A 19,343-nucleotide genomic window follows, 5' to 3' on the forward strand; every position below is an offset into this window, starting at 1 on the left:
CCATTCTGTGAATCTGGCAGGATTTAAAGCCAGATTCCCTACCACCAATGGAGCATACTGAGGTTCATAGAATACTTGTATACTGAAGGAGAATGCTAAAGCTATTCTCAACCAATAAATAAATGAGCAATGTTTTACAAATGAATGGTTATTAGTGTGATATTTAGATGATTATTAAAATAACTCTGAAGAATTTCAACCTTCTGTTTGATGAATTGCATCATTACTTCTATCTTGCTAAATAATAATAATAATAATAATAATAATATATATATATATATATATATATATATATATATATATCTTGCCTTAGATGTTTGAATGAGGTAGAGATGCCTCGCAGGGTATGGAATTTCTAAATGGAAGACAAGAGTTATGCTAACCTGTGTATGAATGGCTTTACATGTGAATTTTTCACCTGCTCTGGAAAGTGTTAGTGAAGTGGAGCCATTTACCAGGCATGCAGTAGGAAGTTCATGTGTAAAGAACATGAGATACAATATGCCTTCCATTTAGAAATTTTGCAATGCATAAATCAGCCTTTACTCATTCATCCAAAGCATGACTTCACAAGGTAGTATACAAAATCTAATTCAGTGATGATGTGGCATTACCCCCAAAGAATAAGTACAGAGGCTTGTAAAAATAAGTAAATGCATGCATGCATGCGTGCATACATACATGCATACATACATACATAGTTCTTACCAGCTGTGTAATATTAGCATCTTGGCAATACTTCTCAATTGAACTATTTCCTGGGACAAAAATAGTGTATTTTTCAGATGACTCAATCTTTGCAATCAGATGGTATTGCTGAAAGTTTCAGAAGAATACAATTAACAAGCAAATGTGGTCAGCAAAGATTATAGAGTAAGCAAAAGAAAACTTAGGGGGGAAACCAAACAACTCTGCCAATTATATGTTCAGATACATTTAGATACATTTAGGAGAGTTTCAAGGTAAGATGATTTAGAGAAAGAAAGGCATGTTCCCTGTTTTTAATAGGGCCAAACAACACACTGTGCTTATTGTGCAACATACAAGTAAATCCTAGATTTTCTTTAATTAACTCCAGGCATGGGGTGTCAGTCTTAGTACTGTGGCAAACAATGACAGGAGGTTTATCCTTTTCAGCATCAGTCTCTGGACAAATTTTGGGGCTGCTGCATGGCTATGGGTTAGAAAAAAATCCCATAGGCACAATGAGTTCTGCATTTCACAACAGTTTTCCACTGTTCCCTTACATAGATTATACATCAGTAGTTAAACTGATGCCCTCCTAAAGTTGTGGACTACAACTCCCATCATCCCTGACCATTGGCCATGCTGACTGGGGCTGCTGGGAGTTGTAGACCATAACATCTGTAAGTCCCCATGTCAGCTCTGCCATTATAAACATTCGTGTTTTGAAGATGAGCAGGGGGAAAAGGAAAGATTTTTCTAGTGTTTCATCAGATGCCCTTGGCAGTGACAGGATTACAACACTATTAGCCATCACTTTCTGAGTTTATCAAAATGTACTCCCTTCATTTCCTTTTATTTCCCCCCACCAAGACAATGCAGGATTGTTTTAGAACTGGTCTTCCTCCATACACCAACAGAAGACACATCCTGTATCTAGGCAGACTAGTACAACAATTAATGGGTTCAAATTACTTTTGAAAGATGTGTTTAAATGCAACGCAGCTGACGTACTCACCTCTAGCAGCTCCTTGAACCTACTGAAGGAGGGTGTCGCATTAAGTTGCTGCTGCAGACCTGGGGCTCTTGGAGGGATGTCATCCAAGGTGGGCAACAAAACCTGAGCATAGGAAGACGTGAAAACAAAATGAGACTCAGTGGTGTAGTGCAGCACAAATAAAGGGAGAGTGCAGCTCTGGAAGTTTTTCCACAGCAAAAACTGTAGTATACTTCTCTTTTGTGTGTGTGTGGGGGGCGGGGGACAGGTTACCCTGGGACACAATCCCATTGTTAGGTAGGCTAGGCTCAGAGATTACTAGCTCCAGGTCACCCAGTTAACTTCATGGCTGATCAGCAATGTGAGATCAGCTGTCCCCAGTCAAAATCAAATGTGTTAATTGCCACACCAGTCTTCTGCCACCTCTTTAATAGGTATTATATGCTGGTTGGAAATGTTTGCTAAGTGTGTGGATCAATCTAAGGAGAAATACCAACCTTTAGAAGTCAATAAATAAACTCTGCAGCTTGGTTGCTATCTACCCAGTGAAACAGCTCTAGATAATCTCAGTATCACTATGGCTTTGGGGCTGATACATTTCTATTCAGACCTTATAAATCCTCTTAACCAGAAATAGAAAGAAACATGTCCAATGCAATCTGTCAATGTACCTTGTTGATGATATAAATAGTGCTGTTAATAGCAGGGATGTCACCCAAAACAATACTTGCATTCTGAATCGTTATGGCCTGGAAAGCAAGCAGAATCAAATTTCATAAATTTGCATTAGGCTTCCAAGAATTAATGGATAATGCATACTTACACAAAAGTGCTGCATCAGACACACACCTTAAATTGTGTACCATTTGTCTTGGAACACTCTAGTTCTGTTCCACAAAATCTACTCACTACCAGTACTGATGTTCTCTAACCATGGGATTTTATCCTTAGTTTCTGTGGGACCTCCTATCGCCTTTTTAAAAATACACAGAGAACTCTCCTCCACACACACCACAGTCAATCTCCCAGTAGCAGAGGCTCACTTATTCTGCTTATCAATAACACAGCTGCATACACAATATGCTTTAAAGTACACTGAAAGCACATTATAATCTGTGTAATCCTGGGATTACTACAATTCCAAGAAAGTAATGTGCTTTCAGTGCATGGTGTGTCTGCAGCCAGAGTCATGAAATATGTCCATATGTAGAACTTTACCAGCAGTCTCAAGCCCACGGTTGGCTACAGTTTAGCCACTCCTCCTCTAGACCAGAGACCTCAGTGTGTGGATTAGCCATACCTTGATGACTTCATCAAACCCTGTCATCAGATATTCTATCTGCTCAAAAGCATGAACAAAGGATGGCCTCACAACCACTACAGTGTGGGATTCGATGGAGCTGTGCCATTGGAAGTGGGTCTCAACTTAAAATGAACTTCATGTGGGGTAGAAAATAGATATAGATATTTCACCCATGTGGGGCAAGTAATAATAGACTTGGATGGATCCCTAGATCCAGGGCTTTGTTTCAGCTAGAACTTGCCAGAACTCAGTTCCGGCACCTCTCAGGTGGGCACCATTATAAGCTAACAAGGGAGGTGTTCATCGTGAGTTCTGATACCTTTTTCTAGAAAAACAGCACTACCTAGATCCAAATACACTATCCAGTTAGGGAGTCCCAGCAGAGTTTAAAAGTCACAAAATGTGTAACCTCGGTAAAGTGTTAGGAATATAGGCTGTCAGGCCTTTTTAATATCCAGTTTAGTCCACTTACAGTACTTCCCCGTTTCTACCCCCTCACAATGAACAAGCCACAGCGTTTAGTGAGCTTAAATGCTTTACTTACAAATGCCAAAGGTCAGATTCATGCATTACTCCATGCAGCAGCAAGAAGAACACAGGTAGAAAATTCTTGGGTTACAAAATACAGAAAAGTACTTTTGAGCATGCAGCCTGGGCTTGAAGCAGCCAAGCCCAAACATGTTGCCTGGTCAGTTTCACATGGTGGAAGAGAGTGAACAAAGGAAGCTTCATTTCCTTCTTCACTGGAGGTGATGGGGGTGACCTAACTGAGTCTAGGAATACCGTTCTATGATCTTAACCCCTTCATGCATTAACTATCCCTATGCTTGCTAATTATATTTGACTGCAATTTCCCACACTTCATAGAACTAAACCTACAGTTTTAACTTTTGATGGTCACCCACATGACTAACCATGATTTAGACCGCAGGTCTAAATTCAGTACACCCATTCCAGACTTAATTCCAACTGGGCTTTGGCAATGAAGTGGCCACCATGTCTCTGACTGATGGCCTTTACTGAGAAAGAGAGAGATAATAGGAGGAGTGTGGCACTTTTACTCCTTACTCTTGCTCAGTCTCATCCTCATCTAACCCTCATGTAAAATTATCTGAGGGCCAATCCGTAGGGTGTGTTATATAAATACATTAAAAATGTTAAAATTATTTTTAGAAATCTCTTACCCCACTGCTGTTGCTAATTTTCCACCTGATCCGTGGGCTAAGGGTGGGCAGCTCCTGGCCCACGTATTTCTTGAGTTGTTCAGTTGTGAAAGAACCCAGAAGGAAGTGGCCCCTGCAATTGAGTAAGAAAAGAGCATTCAGAATATTATTTCCTAGGGAGTTAATGGCCAGAAGAAACCTTTCAGTTCAACTAGGTTGCATTTCCCTACATTTCCCAGTTATTTTCTACCAGCAAACAAGCTTTGCCTCCTCTAAATATTTCAAGAGTTATGTTTGAGGTCTTTTCTTTCCATCTTAATCCAGGACATGAAAGACCAAACTGTCTCCAGTGACTCATATCTCTTTTGCTGATTCTATAATCTATTGTCCAATTTGGAACAGTTTTACTTGCTTTATAATGGTAATGGTTTTATCTGTTTTTATAACTGTATACTGTAGTGTTGTAACCCATCCTTATGGGACGATGCCAAGGGTGCATTAAGAAAGCTTATAAACAAACAAGCAAACAAACAGCTTCTCAGTTGAGAACTGAGAGCATCCTTAAGGGTAAGTGAGGCTCTGGCTATTCTTGTATGAAGAGCACTGTACACTATACAGTAATTGTTTGCTATATGCAGGGGTCAAGATCCTTTGAACAATGGGCCAAACCTGATCCATCAGGGATCCCAATTTGTTCCACAAGGCTATTTCCCCTAAATCACACTCGCCCGTCAAATTCGTCCCACCAAGGTTGGATATGCTATTCTTTGCAAATATGGGGTGTGTTTTGTTTTGTTTTGTTTAAAGCTGCATGTACACTTTTATTATCACCATCACAGAAATTGTTCAACGTGTCTGCCTACCAAGGTCCGGGTACAGCTGTGCTGCCTGTCTTTGCTTCTTTGATTTTCTGGACCTCATGCTGGATGTGCACAGAGAGAGAACAGTGGGTGGGCAGGCGCACATACTGCTGCTGAATGCCATAAACTCACTCAACTCACTTATGAAATGTGCACACGCACACACCATTATATGCAGTGCCTGGGCAGCAATGAGACAGAAAGCAGGAAAAGGCAGCTACAGTGGTACCTCGTTCCGGAGGTCTGTTCTTAACCTGAAACTGTTCTTAACCTGAAGCACCACTTTAGCTAATGGGGCCTCCTGCTGCTGCCGCGCTGCCGGAGCACGATTTCTGTTCTCATACTGAAGCAAAGTTCTTAACCTGAAGCACGATTTCTGGGTTAGCAGAGTGTGTAACCTGAAGCGTATGTAACCTGAAGCGTATGTAACCCGAGGCACCACTGTATATACATTTTTTAGCTCTGCCTGGTGATGTCCAAAAAGATCACTTGTGAATCACAGCTCTGATTTTCTCCATTAGCTAAAACCCTGCAAGTTGGGGACTACCAATCAGGCTAGCTCATTTCACAAAAATTGTTGGTGAGGTGCAGAGTTCACATTTTGACTTATATCTTTTGATGTAGAACACACAGAAACTTACTTTTTTAAAAAAAGAAACTAAAAGTCCTGAGCCCCTGCTGACCTTGATCCCCCACCCCAAATACAACCCTTTCTACCAGCCTGTTGGAGGCTCCCGTTCTGCAACTCTTGGAGCAATCGTAACTATATTGCAACTCTGTGCCCCTGCCTGCAGTATTTTCTGACCATCTTAGATCAAGAGGATAGTCATATACAGTCACACCAAACCAATTTAGGTAAGTAAGTAAGCCAAAAGGGTCAATGGTACCTGACAAGTAATAATAGCATGTCTGGCTGTAGCCAGAAATCTTTTTCATCTTTGTTCAGGTTTTGGATGGCTTCTTTCACTGGTACCAAAACAGTCAAGTTGGTTCCTTCAGGGATGCTGAAGAGGGATTTCTTTTGTCCAAAGCAAAAAACAAAACAGAAACAGGTATTATTGCTTTGTTAGCCTCCTTTGCCAATTTGAATGAAAAGATAGGGAAGAGATTATTTATTATCCATATTGCCATCTCCCAACAAATTGATTCAACTTAACCAAGGGTGGACACTTCCCAAAGCCACTAAAGCTATCTTTAATGCAACATCTTTAACTATTTTAATGAAACTGTGCATATTCCAATAAAAGGTAAAGGTAAAGGGACCCCTGACCATTAGGTCCCGTCGCGGATGACTCTGGGGTTGCGGCGCTCATCTCGTTTTATTGGCCGAGGGAGCCAGTGTACAGCTTCCAGGTCATGTGGCCAGCATGACTAAGCAGCTTCTGGTGAACCAGAGCAACACACAGAAATGCCATTTACCCTCCTGCTGGAGCGGTACCTATTTATCTACTTGCACTTTGACGTGCTTTCGAACTGCTAGGTTGACAGGAGCAGAGACCAAGCAACGGGAGCTGACCCCGTCACGGGGATTCGAACCACCGACCTTCTGATCGGCAAGCCCTAGGCTTTGTGGTTTAGACCACAGCGCAACCCGCATCCCACATATTCCAATAAGCAGGTCTCAAAGCGGTAGTAGTATCTTGTCTGACTGACAACATGATCTTCATATTCATCAGCAGAGGAGGGCAAAACTATGAAGCTCTATCCTCTTCTTTATGGAAATCAGTTTTGCAATAGTATGGACAGAAAAGAATGAACACAGGAGTCCAGGGCAGTGCCTATCCATAAGGCTGTCCCATCCTATTAATGTATGCTGGCTGATTGACTACTCATCAGAAAAGTATGCTAAATGAAACACAGATGATGCCCAGATCATTTTCAAGTATCAAAATGTTTGGATGCCCCAAGCATCTTTCCTAGTTATATGGCACATGCACTGACTGAGTCTTAGCCAGAAATAAACACCCAGTCTCTTTGTTTTGCACCTTGTTGTAAAATGCAAATAGAATACTTCTACCAGTTGGACAGTATGCTTAAGCCCTCAGTAGTTTTAGGTTGTTATACAATTTCTCTCCCACCAGCAAACAAACTTAAGTACTTTGAACAGTAAATGTCTTACCTTAATCCACCCATAGAAGTCAGAAAAGTGGTAATTCCTTACTAACTCCTTCAAAAAGAGAAGACAACAGATTTTTAAAAATAAAACAAATAAACAAACAAGTGCAGCACCGTGTAGGCACATGAAAAGGTATACAGATAAAAGGTGGATGTTAAATTCAAGCGTGAACCTTGATTAAGTGACAGGTCAAAAATGAATACAGATGAATTTTGCCTATTGAATTTAGAATCCTGGTCCCTCAAGTCAAGGTTCCAATATCCTGATGTAAATAGGAACTAGCCAGGTGTCTGTGAAAAGCTTGCAAGCTTGATGTCAGGAGGACACAGGAGCCGCAGTTCAAGTTTCCTCCTATCACTTTCTTCTCCTATCTCCCTTGAATGAAAGCACAGGTGAGCTGGGAGAGGAACAGAAGCAGGAGTAGAGCATTAATAATCAGATGCCCAGAGTGATTACATAAAGGGCAAGGTGTGTGAGCATTAGAGGAAGGGTGCCCAGAAATTTATGAATGGAAGGGAACAGACTCTGGAAGAGGCTAGAAAACAAGGCAAGGAATGTAGGAAGAAAACTAAACTGGCTGTAAGTAGAAGCAAAGAGGAAAGATATTAATTCTGGAGGTAAAGTCCAACAAGAATCAAAGCCATCCAGAATTTAAAAGATGAAGAAATAAAAATGATGAGTTTGGGAATTGCCCTCCTCCTCTTCTCTTCTCTTCTCTTCTCCCCTCCTCTCAGTGTCCTCCTTCTCCCCTGTTTCAACTCTATCATGCCCACAAGAAGGCCATTTTAAGCTCCCTCACAAAAACATATTTTGCTACGGTTCCTGGATTACAATGGGAAATGTGGCGAGAGCAGTTAGTAGATTGTCTTTGATGGAAAAGCTATTGGTAGAATGCTATTTTTCCGTACAGCAGCACTTGATAAATTATCTGTCTACTTTTCATCTTTTACTTGTGGGTATTACAACAAAACCAGAACAGAAGATTTAAGAACAGAAGTACTCAGCTGTTCATGTCTCTATGAAGCAGTACTCCAGGATTTCAGAGAGGGTTATTCCCAACCCAACCTGGAGAGGATAGGCATTGAATCTGGGACCTTCTGTTTGCAAAGCACGTGCTCTGTCACTGAGCTAGATGGCCCTTACCATGTATGAATTCACTTTGCTTTCTCACCTCTTAGGATAGAATAGAATGTGTGTTTTTACCTTCATTATATTTCCATAACATAAAACTCCATCTCCCATGTATCCATCAGAGCAACGGCAAGCCTTCTCTCCAGTACTAAGAGACTGGCATGTAGCCTGTTGGGTTTTAAAAAAGCAACAAAGCAAAACAACTCTCAGCAGGATAATTCTCTAATAAAAGAAACATGGTTCAGTGTTGTCCACACAGGAAGTTTGTGGTTAAGCAATGACATAAACCCTGGTCTCCTGTGACACAGACTAGGGCTTTTGCTACAATAAACATTTTCCATCTTCAGTGATCATGTGTTGGAGAAGCTTATTTTCTCTGTACACAAGCCTGACAATAAAAATATATACGATGTGCAAAGCACCTATTCCCAGCAGACATTGCATACTTAGCACAATCCATGAACCCCCACATATTCACGTGATGATGATACACCTGAAACAGTTTTATGAGCAGCCGTCATGGTTCCATCAATTAAAAAGGGCAGGCCATTCATTTAGATGAAGGACCAAAATATCATGAAAGTGTTAAGTTGGTTCAGAATCTGGATTCCGCTCCGCACAAACAAGCATTCACCTTACATATGGGAGTACAACCTCAGTGCTTTTCTCCATTACTTTTGTTGTTGCAAAAAGTCACATTTGGGGGAGGTGGAAACTGCCTGCTGTTTGAAAGCACCAAATCAAATTTAGTTATGCAACCTTAATTTGCCAGTATCTACCTGAATCCCACTGGAAAATAGTGACAGTTTTTTAATTGCCCACAGTTCACTCCCCCCCAGTTGTTTAATAATAATAATAATAATAATAATAATAATAATAATAATAATAATAATAATATATTATACCTGAAGGAGCATCTCTACCCCTATTGTTCAGCCCGGACACTGAGGTCCAGCTCCGAGGGCCTTCTGGCAGTTCCCTCACTGCAAGATGAGAGGTTACAGGAAACCAGGCAGAGGGCCTTCTCGGTAGTGGTAGGGAGGGCGTTCTACAGTGGTTCACCCTGTAGAACGCCCTCCCATCAGATGTCAAAGAAATAAACAACTATCTGACTTTTAGAAGACATCTGAACGCAACCCTGTTTAGGGGAGTTTTTAGTATTTGATGTTTTATTGTGTTTTTAATGTTTTGTTGGAAGCTGCCCACAGTGGTTGAGGAGGCCCAGCCAGATGGGCAGGGTATAAGTAATAAATATTATTATTATTATTATTATTATTATTATTATTAAAAAAACTTTAAAACCTGATTTGGCCAGAAGCAGCTCTGGGACAAAGTAGAAGTGTGTGCATAAAAATCAGAAGCCTTTCTCAAACTACCATCACCTCTCAAAAGCTACTGTTTGCTCCCATCTAGTACCCATCCTCAAAAAGCAGTTTTCACAAAGCAGCTGAAATATACTCAGAGTCGCAAAGTGATTTCATGCTCTTTATTCAGCTCATAGTGGTGAGGAGGAATGAATGAAAGTCCCCTCAAGGTATCTGCTTTATATACATTATTTACACAATGGGCTGCACATGATTGGCTAATTCCGGAATTCTACTGTAAGCCAATCAGGTTGTGGATTCACTTCTATCTGGAGCATGATTGGGTGGTTCCTGCCAACCAATCATATTGCTGCATTGTTCTAGGACCAATCAGACTGCTGCATTCTGAATCCTATTGTTCTAGGACCAATCAGACTGCTGCCTTTTGGATCCTATTGTTCTAGGACCAATCAGACTGCTGCAGTTTGGATCCTATTCAACTCAGTACATAACACCCCTCCCCTCTAAGTTCCAGTCCTGCCCGGGAGGTCGCATTCATAGTCCTTGAGGTACGCCGGTGGCCTACGTGTGCGTTGCAGCCTGGGGTGTTCCCTGGTCCGGGGTTCAGGTTCTGGCTCATGTTCCAAGGATGCTGGCTGTGATGGGCCTGTTTGGTCTGGTGCAACCGGTTCGCTCAGTCGTGGTTCTGGTTCCGGTGTCCTTTCGGCCTCGCGGGTCCTCTCTGTATTTACTGATTCTGCCTCTCCTGCTGGCCCCTCCTGCTCTATGGGCTTCACTGCCCCTCTGTTCCCTTGGGACTCCTCTGACCTTTCCTGGTTTTCTCCCGGGAATCGTCGCCGTATCTGGTCGCAGTGGCGGCGCCAGCATTGCCCCCCATCCGTTAGCACCTCGTACGACACGGGACCAGTGACCCTGGTGACTGTGGCGGGTACCCATGCTGGGCCTGCCCCAAAATTCTTTGCGTACACTGGGTCCTGGGCCTCGAAGGTCCGGGGGTTCCTGCCTTCCCCCACCACTACCTCATCCTGAGCTCTATCGGGGTGAAGGCGGTCCAATCTGATTGCAAGGCGCCGACCCATTAGTAGTTCAGCGGGGCTCCGGCCAGTCGTTGAGCTGGGGGTGCTGTGTTGTGCTAGGAGGAATGTGGCAAGGCGGTACTCCCAATCCCCTTGCGTCATGCGGCGAAGGGTGTCCTTGGTGGTCCGCACCATGCGTTCTGCTTGGCCATTGGTGGCAGGGTGGAATGGCGCCGAACGGATGTGGCGGATGGCGTTCTGCGCTGTGAAGGTTTGGAATTCTCCTGACGTAAATGCAGTCCCGTTGTCTGAGACGAGAGTGTCAGGGAGCCCGTGGGTTGCAAACAGCCTGCGTAGTACCCGGATGGCTGCGGACGTAGAAGTGGACGGTACCAGTGCGACTTCCAGCCATTTGGTGTAGGAGTCCACCACTATGAAGAATGTTTTCCCCTGAAAGGGGCCAGCGAAGTCCACATGCAGGCGTGACCATGGTGCTCGGGCGGACTCCCAGGACTGGACTGGGGCCCTTGGGGGATCTGGGCGGGATTCTTGGCAGGCCTGGCAGTGTTTGACCCAGGCCTCTATCTCTCCGTCGATCCCCGGCCACCACACATAACTCCTGGCAAGGGCCTTCATTCTTACTACCCCTGGGTGTGTCTCGTGTAGGGCTGTGAGGACCCTTTTGCGGAGGGGCTGGGGAACAACGACCCTGCTTCCCCATAACAGGCACCCCTTGTGGGCCGACAGTTCATGTTTGCGGGTTGTGTAGCCGGCGAATTCTGGCCCGGGGCTGCTGCTGGGCCATTCCCTCCACACCCAGTCCAGGACCCGGGAGATGACCCTATCTTTCTTGGAATGGTGTGCAACTTCTTGTGCCTGAATGGGGCGGTCGGGAAGCAGCTCCAGGCTCATAACCTCTTGTGCAGGTGCTGGGTCGGGGCCTGTTTCCGGTAGTGGTAGCCTGCTGAGGGCGTCCGCATGGCCCATCGCCTTCCCAGGGCGGTGAATCAGTGCATACTGGTAGCTGGCAAGGAAAATTGACCACCTGAGGACACGAGGAGACAGCACTTGGGGGGTCTGCTTTTCGGAGGCAAACAAGCCAAGCAAGGGCTTGTGGTCAGTCACCACGGTGAAGGGCCGCCCGTACAAGAAATCATGGAATTTTTTTACTCCCTTCACGATTGCCAGACCCTCCTTGTCGATTTGCGAGTAGTTCCGCTCGGTTGCGTTGAGTGTCTGGGAAAAGTATGCCACCGGTACCTCTCTTCCATCCGGGAGTTGGTGTCCCAGGACAGCGCCAATGCCATAGGGTGAGGCGTCGCATGCTAGCACCACCGGCAGCCTCTCGTCGAAGTGTGCCAAGACCGAGTTTGAGACAAGCAAGTCCTTGACTGCCTGGAATGCGGCCTCCTGGCGCTGGCCCCACACCCAAGGGGCCCGCTTGTCCAGGAGTCTGTGTAGGGGCTCCGCTACCGCCGCCTTGTGGGGAAGGAAGGAATGGTAAAAGTTCAATAGTCCCAAGAAGGCCTGAAGTTCAGTCTTGTTCTTGGGCGCTGGGGCATCACAAATGGCCCGTACCTTGTCCCCAGTCGGGTGGACCCCTTCTGCGTCCACCATAAATCCCAGAAAGTCCACCTGAGGCACTCCTAGTAGACATTTTTCCCGCTTCACCTTGAGACCCGCTGTCTGGAAACGGTGCAGAACGGTGCGGAGGCGGTCCTCAAACTCCTCTGGTGTGGGCCCGGCAATCAACACATCATCGAAGAAGGGGGTGACGCCAGGAATCCCTTTAAGGAGAGAGTCCATTAGATTCTGGAATATGCCTGGTGCCACGCTGACACCGAATTGCAGCCGCTTTACCCTGAACGCTCCTCTGTGCATCACAATCGTCTGTGCCTCTGCTGTGGCCTCATCTACTGGCAGTTGTTGATATGCTTGGGCCAAGTCCAGCTTGCCAAAAATTTTCGACCCAGCCAGGGTGGCAAGGACATGGCTGACCACTGGCACTGGGTATGCATGGGCCGTGAGGGCCTTGTTTATGGTACATTTGTAGTCTGCGCAGATGCGGACCGAACCATTCGGCTTGACGGGTGTGACGATTGGGGTTTCCCAGGGGGCATTAGGCACCGGCTCCAGCACTCCTTGCTCCACGAGTCGGTCCAATTCCTCGTCTATACGGGGTTTCAGGGCGAACGGGACCCGGCGGGCCTTGAGCCTGACTGGTCGTACTGCGGGGTCAAGCTGTAGAGCAATGGGGGGGCCCGTATACTGTCCCAATTTCCCATCAAAAACCCCCGGAAATTCCTTGCATATGGCGTCCACGTCCACTTGTAAGGTAGTGTGGTTCACCCCGGTGACGGCTAGCCCCAGTGGTCCAAACCATGCCAATCCCAGTAAGCTAATGTAGGGGCCCTTGACCACAAGCAAGTCCAGTTGCCGCGTCCGCCCTCGGTATTGCACCCTGAAGGTCCCCACCCCCATTGTGGGGACCTTACGTTTCTGGAAGTCCCGGAGGGTGAATGGGGCCGGCCTGAGTTTGGGACCCCCAGTAGGACACAGTTTCCTTAAGGTCCTTGCCGAGATTATGGATAGAGTTGAACCCGTGTCAAGCTCCATGCGGCATGGGGCCCCCTCTATCTGTACCTCTACATAAATTTTCTCTACGTTGGGGTGGGGCAACTGGTATACCTGGAAGTCCGTGAGCTCCGTCGAGTTGCCTTGGTGTGTTGGGCCCCGGGACCTGGGGCTCTTGGATTGGTCATCTGATGCCTGGCGTCGGGTGGGCCGAGCTCGACACACCCGGGCGATGTGTCCCAATTTTCTGCACTGCCTGCACTCTGCGTTGCGGAAACGGCAGGTCCTCCTCTCGTGACTGTCTCCACAGCTTGCGCAGTTCCCTGCTTCTCGTCGAGGCAGCTGTGGTATGTGGGCTGCTTGAGTGCGCTGCTGTACTCGGTGCACCTCCTCCCTGTTGGATCCTGAGTCGTCGGTGAGGTCTTCGTGGTGGACCCTCGGTTGGGACGGCTGGCTCGGCCATGCCTCTTGCGTCGACCTCTCGGCAGCTTCCGTTGCCAGGGCCTCCTCCAGAGCGACCTGGAACGTTAGGTCCTTCTTAGCGTAGAGGCGTCGTTGCAGCTTCTCATCCTTCAGGCCACCGACGAGGCGGTCACGAAGCATGTTCTCCAGCTCTGAGAAGTTGCAGAACCGGGCAGCTTGGCGGAGAGAGGTCACAAACCCAGTTATGGTTTCCCCAGGGGCTTGCCGCTTTGCATAGAAGGCATTTCGACGAGCCACCACAGAGGGCTGTGGCGAAAAGTGCCCCTTCAGCTGTTCCATTATTGTTTTGTATGGAACAGTAGCGACGTCTTCGGGTGCAAGGAGAGCCCGGGCGATTTCAAACGTCTCCTCTCCGCAGATGCTGAAGAATATTGCCCTCTTCTTGGCGTCTTCTTCATCGGTGACCCCTTTGGCTTCTAGGAGGAAGGTGAAACGGGAGGCGTACGCTTCCCAGTCTCCAGATGCTGGGTTGAACGGCGAGAAGCTGCTGTCGGTTGCCATTCTGAGTTCCTTGTGTCCCGGAGCTGAAGCCTGGATACACGGTGCGAGGCAGCGGTGCGGCAGGTGGCGGTGCTGCGGTGCTGTGTGTGGCAGTCAGCTCAGCGGGATCCCACCTTCGTCGCCAGTGAAATATACTCAGAGTCGCAAAGTGATTTCATGCTCTTTATTCAGCTCATAGTGGTGAGGAGGAATGAATGAAAGTCCCCTCAAGGTATCTGCTTTATATACATTATTTACACAATGGGCTGCACATGATTGGCTAATCCCGGAATTCTACTGTAAGCCAATCAGGTTGTGGATTCACTTCTATCTGGAGCATGATTGGGTGGTTCCTGCCAACCAATCATATTGCTGCATTGTTCTAGGACCAATCAGACTGCTGCATTCTGAATCCTATTGTTCTAGGACCAATCAGACTGCTGCCTTTTGGATCCTATTGTTCTAGGACCAATCAGACTGCTGCAGTTTGGATCCTATTCAACTCAGTACATAACAGCAGCATTTCTTGGACTTTTCCAGTTTCTTACCAGTTCATGGCAGCCACCATTGTCCACAGAGCAAGGAGCAACAGGGTCACAGCTGTAACCATCACCATTGTAATTTCTCTTGCATATACAGCTGCTCTGAAAGTAGAAACAACAAGAACTATGGTTATCAACTGTTACTAAAATTTCTTCTCCAGAACACTGCTATTTTTTAAAAAAATAAAAAAGTCCCTTTTAAAAAGTCTTCTTGAAATATAGAAACAAAAATTGAATGCTGCTATGGGAATATTTGGCTAGCACTACGCTGAACAAAACAATGTTGAACATAACAAAGGTACATTGAGGTTGTTAAGTTCAGTGCACTTGCGTACAATTGTTCTTCGTTGGGTGATTGTAGTACAGATACTGCTAGATACACAGAACCAGAAACATCCTGGAATTTCAGGATGAATGAATCCCGCCAGTGAAAGCCCTGCACAAGGACTGGATTGCACTAGTATCAAACTACCATCTTTTGGAGAAAGAGAGCAACAAAGACAATGGGAAAGACACAGAAGAAAGAAAATATTTAAACAGAATACAAGATACAAAGTGAGAGATGGGACCCAAATATTGCAGGCCTTGGTTATTATTGTTATTACTGTTATCATAACTTTTATTACCCTCCCTTCACCAGCAGGTGCCAGGGCAGATTACAATAATATAAATTTCAGAAATTAAAAACAGTTAGAGCAGATTACTGTCAGAGGCTGGGTCCACACCTGCAAAGTTTGTAGACTAGTTTACATACAATCAAACCTATGTTATCTAGAATCACACAAAATGCCCAGCTTCCACGTTGACTGGACATCATATTATGGTTGTCCTAGGGCAAAAGTGATAGCTGCCCATAGAAAAAGGATTTTAGCATAGCTGTGAGCAGGCTGCAGCATATTGGCTACCAAAAGGGAAATAAAGGATAATGATAGCAGCGAAATCAATTTGTTCTAAGTCAGGTCTTGCTTCACGTGTATTTTTCTTTTTGAGATTTTAAATGGTTAAAGGTGCAATGTGGCTACACATAAATCAATGGAACACAAGTCCGCTCACCTCTCTTGGTGCAGCGGCATTGCTGGACGGAAGAGGCTTCACTGGGGCCCCGAAGGTGGAATTCATACGGCAGTGCCCTTCCTGATAGGTGGAGGAGGCATAAGCCCCCGCCGCCTATCAGGAGCCAGATCTTAGCCAGCACTTTGCATTGGCGAATGGGGATGCAGGCTGGGATGTGGGCTATGCCTGGGGGGTGGAGCCGATGGAGCCAATGGTGGGCCTCACTCGGATCTGCCCCTGGCAGTTGGGCATTGGGGCAATCCCTTGTTTTGGACAGAGGGGAGGTTGTAGTCCCCGCCCGCCCCTCCAAACGCTGGGGTATCCCGTTAAAGGGATCTGGGGGAAGTGGCCATATCCGCGTACCCAGGGGGGCCAAGCCCGAAGGCACTCCCCCAGATGGCGGTCCCTGCGGGGGGAGGGTCACCCTATTTGATGTAAGTCTTAGGAACCCCCGCCTGGATTGACCACGGGTCAGTTCCAGTGGGCGGGCCGGAAGTATTTCTATTGCCCCATGCCCAAGCCAAACCTCTTTCATCTGTATTCAATAAAGTTGTGGCCTGTTTTTACCCAAAACCCAGTGTTATTGGTCTCTTATTTATATGGGTTGGGGTATGGGAAGTCCGATGCCTTGTCCTGCAAGTCTTCTGAATGCAATGCAGTGCTGTATTCAGCACTGGGCAGGAGTCTGAGCTGGGGAGGTCTATACACATAGGTCTTTGTGGCTTGTAACTAAAGTGTGGATTTCAGAGGCTAGGCCAGAAGCACAGTCCCAAGAGCCTCTTAAATGTGTGATTATACCCCATCACATGTTAAAGTATGAAGGGCACTTATGTCATCTTCACAGTAAAATGTACCAGGTATCAACCAATATTTTTCAGCAAGACAGCAAAGGATGCCAACTACACCTGTCCAGGCCCAATATAGATGCAGTCAGCATTGACGTGGCAGCCTCCTCTGGTTTCCATTGCACAGTTGTCTATAGCAATACAGTCCTTTCCATCCCCAGTCCAGCCCTTGTTACATTGGCAGGTTGCTGTTCCAGGGCCTGCACTGGTACACATGGCCTGATCAGAAATAGGAAAAGAGCAAATAAAGAAGGGATTACAACCATGCCTAGCAAAACAGAACTAGAGAAGGACATTTTCCCATCCAAGTAATTTTTTTAATTTTCCAAATTGCTTAGAAAGTCTTGATAGAAATAGAATTGCTTTGTTGCAAATCAGTTTACAGAGAGAAATGGCTTTGAAGTGTTGAGAACATGCCATCATGTTAGCAATTAGCTGTCCAACGTAGGTCCAAACTACATGAGGTATTGGACATTTCTTCAACCCCCTTTTGCTGCTAACAGAGCAGCAAGAAAGGCTGGGGGTTGGATTTGGATTGAACTGTGCTGTGGTGCTGGGTGAAGAGGTTCTGATATTCCCCCCGTGTGACAAACCTTGATCTAAATTGACTTCCTAAAGCTGCTATTAGCTGTGGAGAAGAAAATATACAGGCAAAATATGACAGTGCCCTATTCCATCAAAAAGGAGCTCTGGTTCCTGACCTGTCTCCATTATTGGCCATTGTCAAGAAACTCATCAACTTTAAGATGTGGAAAAAGAAAAATCTGCATCATGAGATATGCATTCCTTGTTTATGCTTTCAAAGAAATTTCAATTTTCCTTTGACTATCAAAATTAAAGGAATATTTTTGTGGGGGGGGGGTATATCCAAAAACTGAAATAGGACAGCACAGAACTTTCTTGAAAAGATTGGCTTCAGCTTGTCCAAGGTTTGTGGTAACTGCTTTTGTCTCACTTCAAAGCTGTCACACTAAATTCACATCTAGTCTCTTCTTGCAGACCTCACCCACACTAGAGATGATTAAAAACAACATAGTGTCCTTCTGTATGCATCCTTTGGAACTTAATTAGTTCCTTAAGAACTTAATTAGTTCTGGAGATCTGTTCTTAACCTGAAGCACCACTTTAGCTAAAGGGGCCTCCTGCTGCTGCCGCGCCACCGGAGCACGATTTCTGTTCTCATCCTGAAGCAAAGTTCTTAACCCGAAGTAATATTTCTGGGTTAGCGGAGTCTGTAAGCTGAAGCGTATGTAACCCGAGGTACCACTGTAGTATGCAAAAATGCTCTAGAAGTAACAGAAATAGGACCAAACTACCCATAAAGATCAGTTATATTTAACTTTTTCCTTCCATTTTTATTTCTACAAAAAGCAGCCACAGGAGGCTGCTAGAACAGGCTGCTGCTTAACCCTTTCTTGGGCTGTTTTTCTTCCCAAAATTGCTCCCTGCAAAAGAGCAAAAGATACAGGGCCTTGGATATTTTCAATTACAGGGCAAAAAGTATGGTGGGGGGTGCAATTTCAAACAGGAAAATAACCAAATGAGAAATGGTTAGGCTTCTCTCCCCACCTACCCAACCAATCACTACCAGTATTTTGTTCAGGTTTTCTGTTAAAATAATAAGTCAAGGCAAATGGGTATGAAATATTGTTTGCCCCTTTGGTCCACACTAAAAAACATTGAAACATATGTTTTTTACTCAGTTTCCTATCACTTGTACATATAATAATAAGACTAAGATATTCAACACACATAAGGTTTTCAAAACATTATGAACAAATCATTAACGTTCATGCCATGACTCTAAGGATAGCATCATTTCAATCCTATGACTTCATTGATAGCCAGTTTGAATGAAAGCCAGGAAAAACCCTGATCCTTGGCTCTAGGCGCTAGTGATTTATTCTAAAGCATCTTTCTCAGGGCACACTCTTCAGAAGAAGCAGACTAAAGATGAACAAAAATTAGTCAATCAGTACAAAAAGCTTTACCAACATACGTTTTTTGAACATCCTCCCCGTTCTGGCTTACTGCAGACATCAATAGGCTCACAAGAAAACCCATCCCCTTCATATCCATCAAGACAGACACACCTTGGAAATAAGCAAAGGCAACTGTTAAATCACAAAGCAGGAACGTCTATTGACATATTGTCATTCAGTTTAAGCAAATACTGTTCAAAGGAATGGTTGCAAACATCTACATTCCTGTGTACTGTACTTAGGAAACAAACTCTAAATCCTGATTGTTTAAAAATACTTCTTTTATCCTCTTTCCCTAGCCTTAAAGTCATTAAAAAACTTGGGTGCTTTTCTCAGGCATGGGGAGGGCGAAGGCAAATAATATATCAGTTTGCATCACTTTGAATCTCTCTTCTCCAACTCTTTGGAAAATTGTTTTTCAAAGGGCAGAAGAAAATATAACTGATGATATTTTCTCTAGACTTGCTCAATAAGTGTTCAGGAGAGAAGACATGACTGGCAAGGCAGGGGGAGGTGGTGGAAGGAAAAGTGATACACATCTCCCACAATTCAAATTGGGGAAAGGTTCTAATCCCTAGTCTAGCTGCCCATCCCTATAGAAGAAAGAAGCCACCGCCAAAGAAGATGAAGGAGATTGGCAAAACAAACTAATGAACTGTGCTGGACATACTAGACAATTTGAAACCCTAGAAAGAAAAAGGACACTGTTTTTCTTTCTTTTTTTTAAAAAAGGGGAAATGTTCAAGGCATAATTAGCAAGCTTTGTGTATTGGCTTTTACATGAGTTGG

General features: G+C 45.1%; 1 protein-coding gene across 3 annotated transcripts in view; it reads right to left on the reverse strand.

Annotated features, from left to right (window-relative positions):
- The window catches only part of STAB1 (stabilin 1), a 98,084-nt gene that overhangs the window by 42,360 nt on the left and 36,381 nt on the right, over positions 1-19,343 (reverse strand). For all 3 annotated transcript variants that reach the window (XR_014545437.1, XM_083603187.1, XM_083603188.1), the window contains 10 exons: positions 18,572-18,665; positions 16,633-16,791; positions 14,681-14,776; positions 8,327-8,422; positions 7,127-7,174; positions 5,895-6,025; positions 4,169-4,280; positions 2,353-2,430; positions 1,703-1,804; positions 709-816 (listed from right to left, as the gene is read on the reverse strand). Coding sequence is in view for 2 of the 3 variants with exons in the window: in XM_083603187.1 (XP_083459313.1) it covers positions 709-816; positions 1,703-1,804; positions 2,353-2,430; positions 4,169-4,280; positions 5,895-6,025; positions 7,127-7,174; positions 8,327-8,422; positions 14,681-14,776; positions 16,633-16,791; positions 18,572-18,665 (1,024 nt within the window). In the remaining variant the exon portion in view is untranslated. The remainder of the gene's footprint in view (positions 1-708; positions 817-1,702; positions 1,805-2,352; positions 2,431-4,168; positions 4,281-5,894; positions 6,026-7,126; positions 7,175-8,326; positions 8,423-14,680; positions 14,777-16,632; positions 16,792-18,571; positions 18,666-19,343) is intronic.

This window comes from Podarcis filfolensis (genome assembly GCF_964270895.1).
Source record: "Podarcis filfolensis genome assembly, chromosome: 2".
NCBI classification, from domain to species: domain Eukaryota; kingdom Metazoa; phylum Chordata; class Lepidosauria; order Squamata; family Lacertidae; genus Podarcis; species Podarcis filfolensis.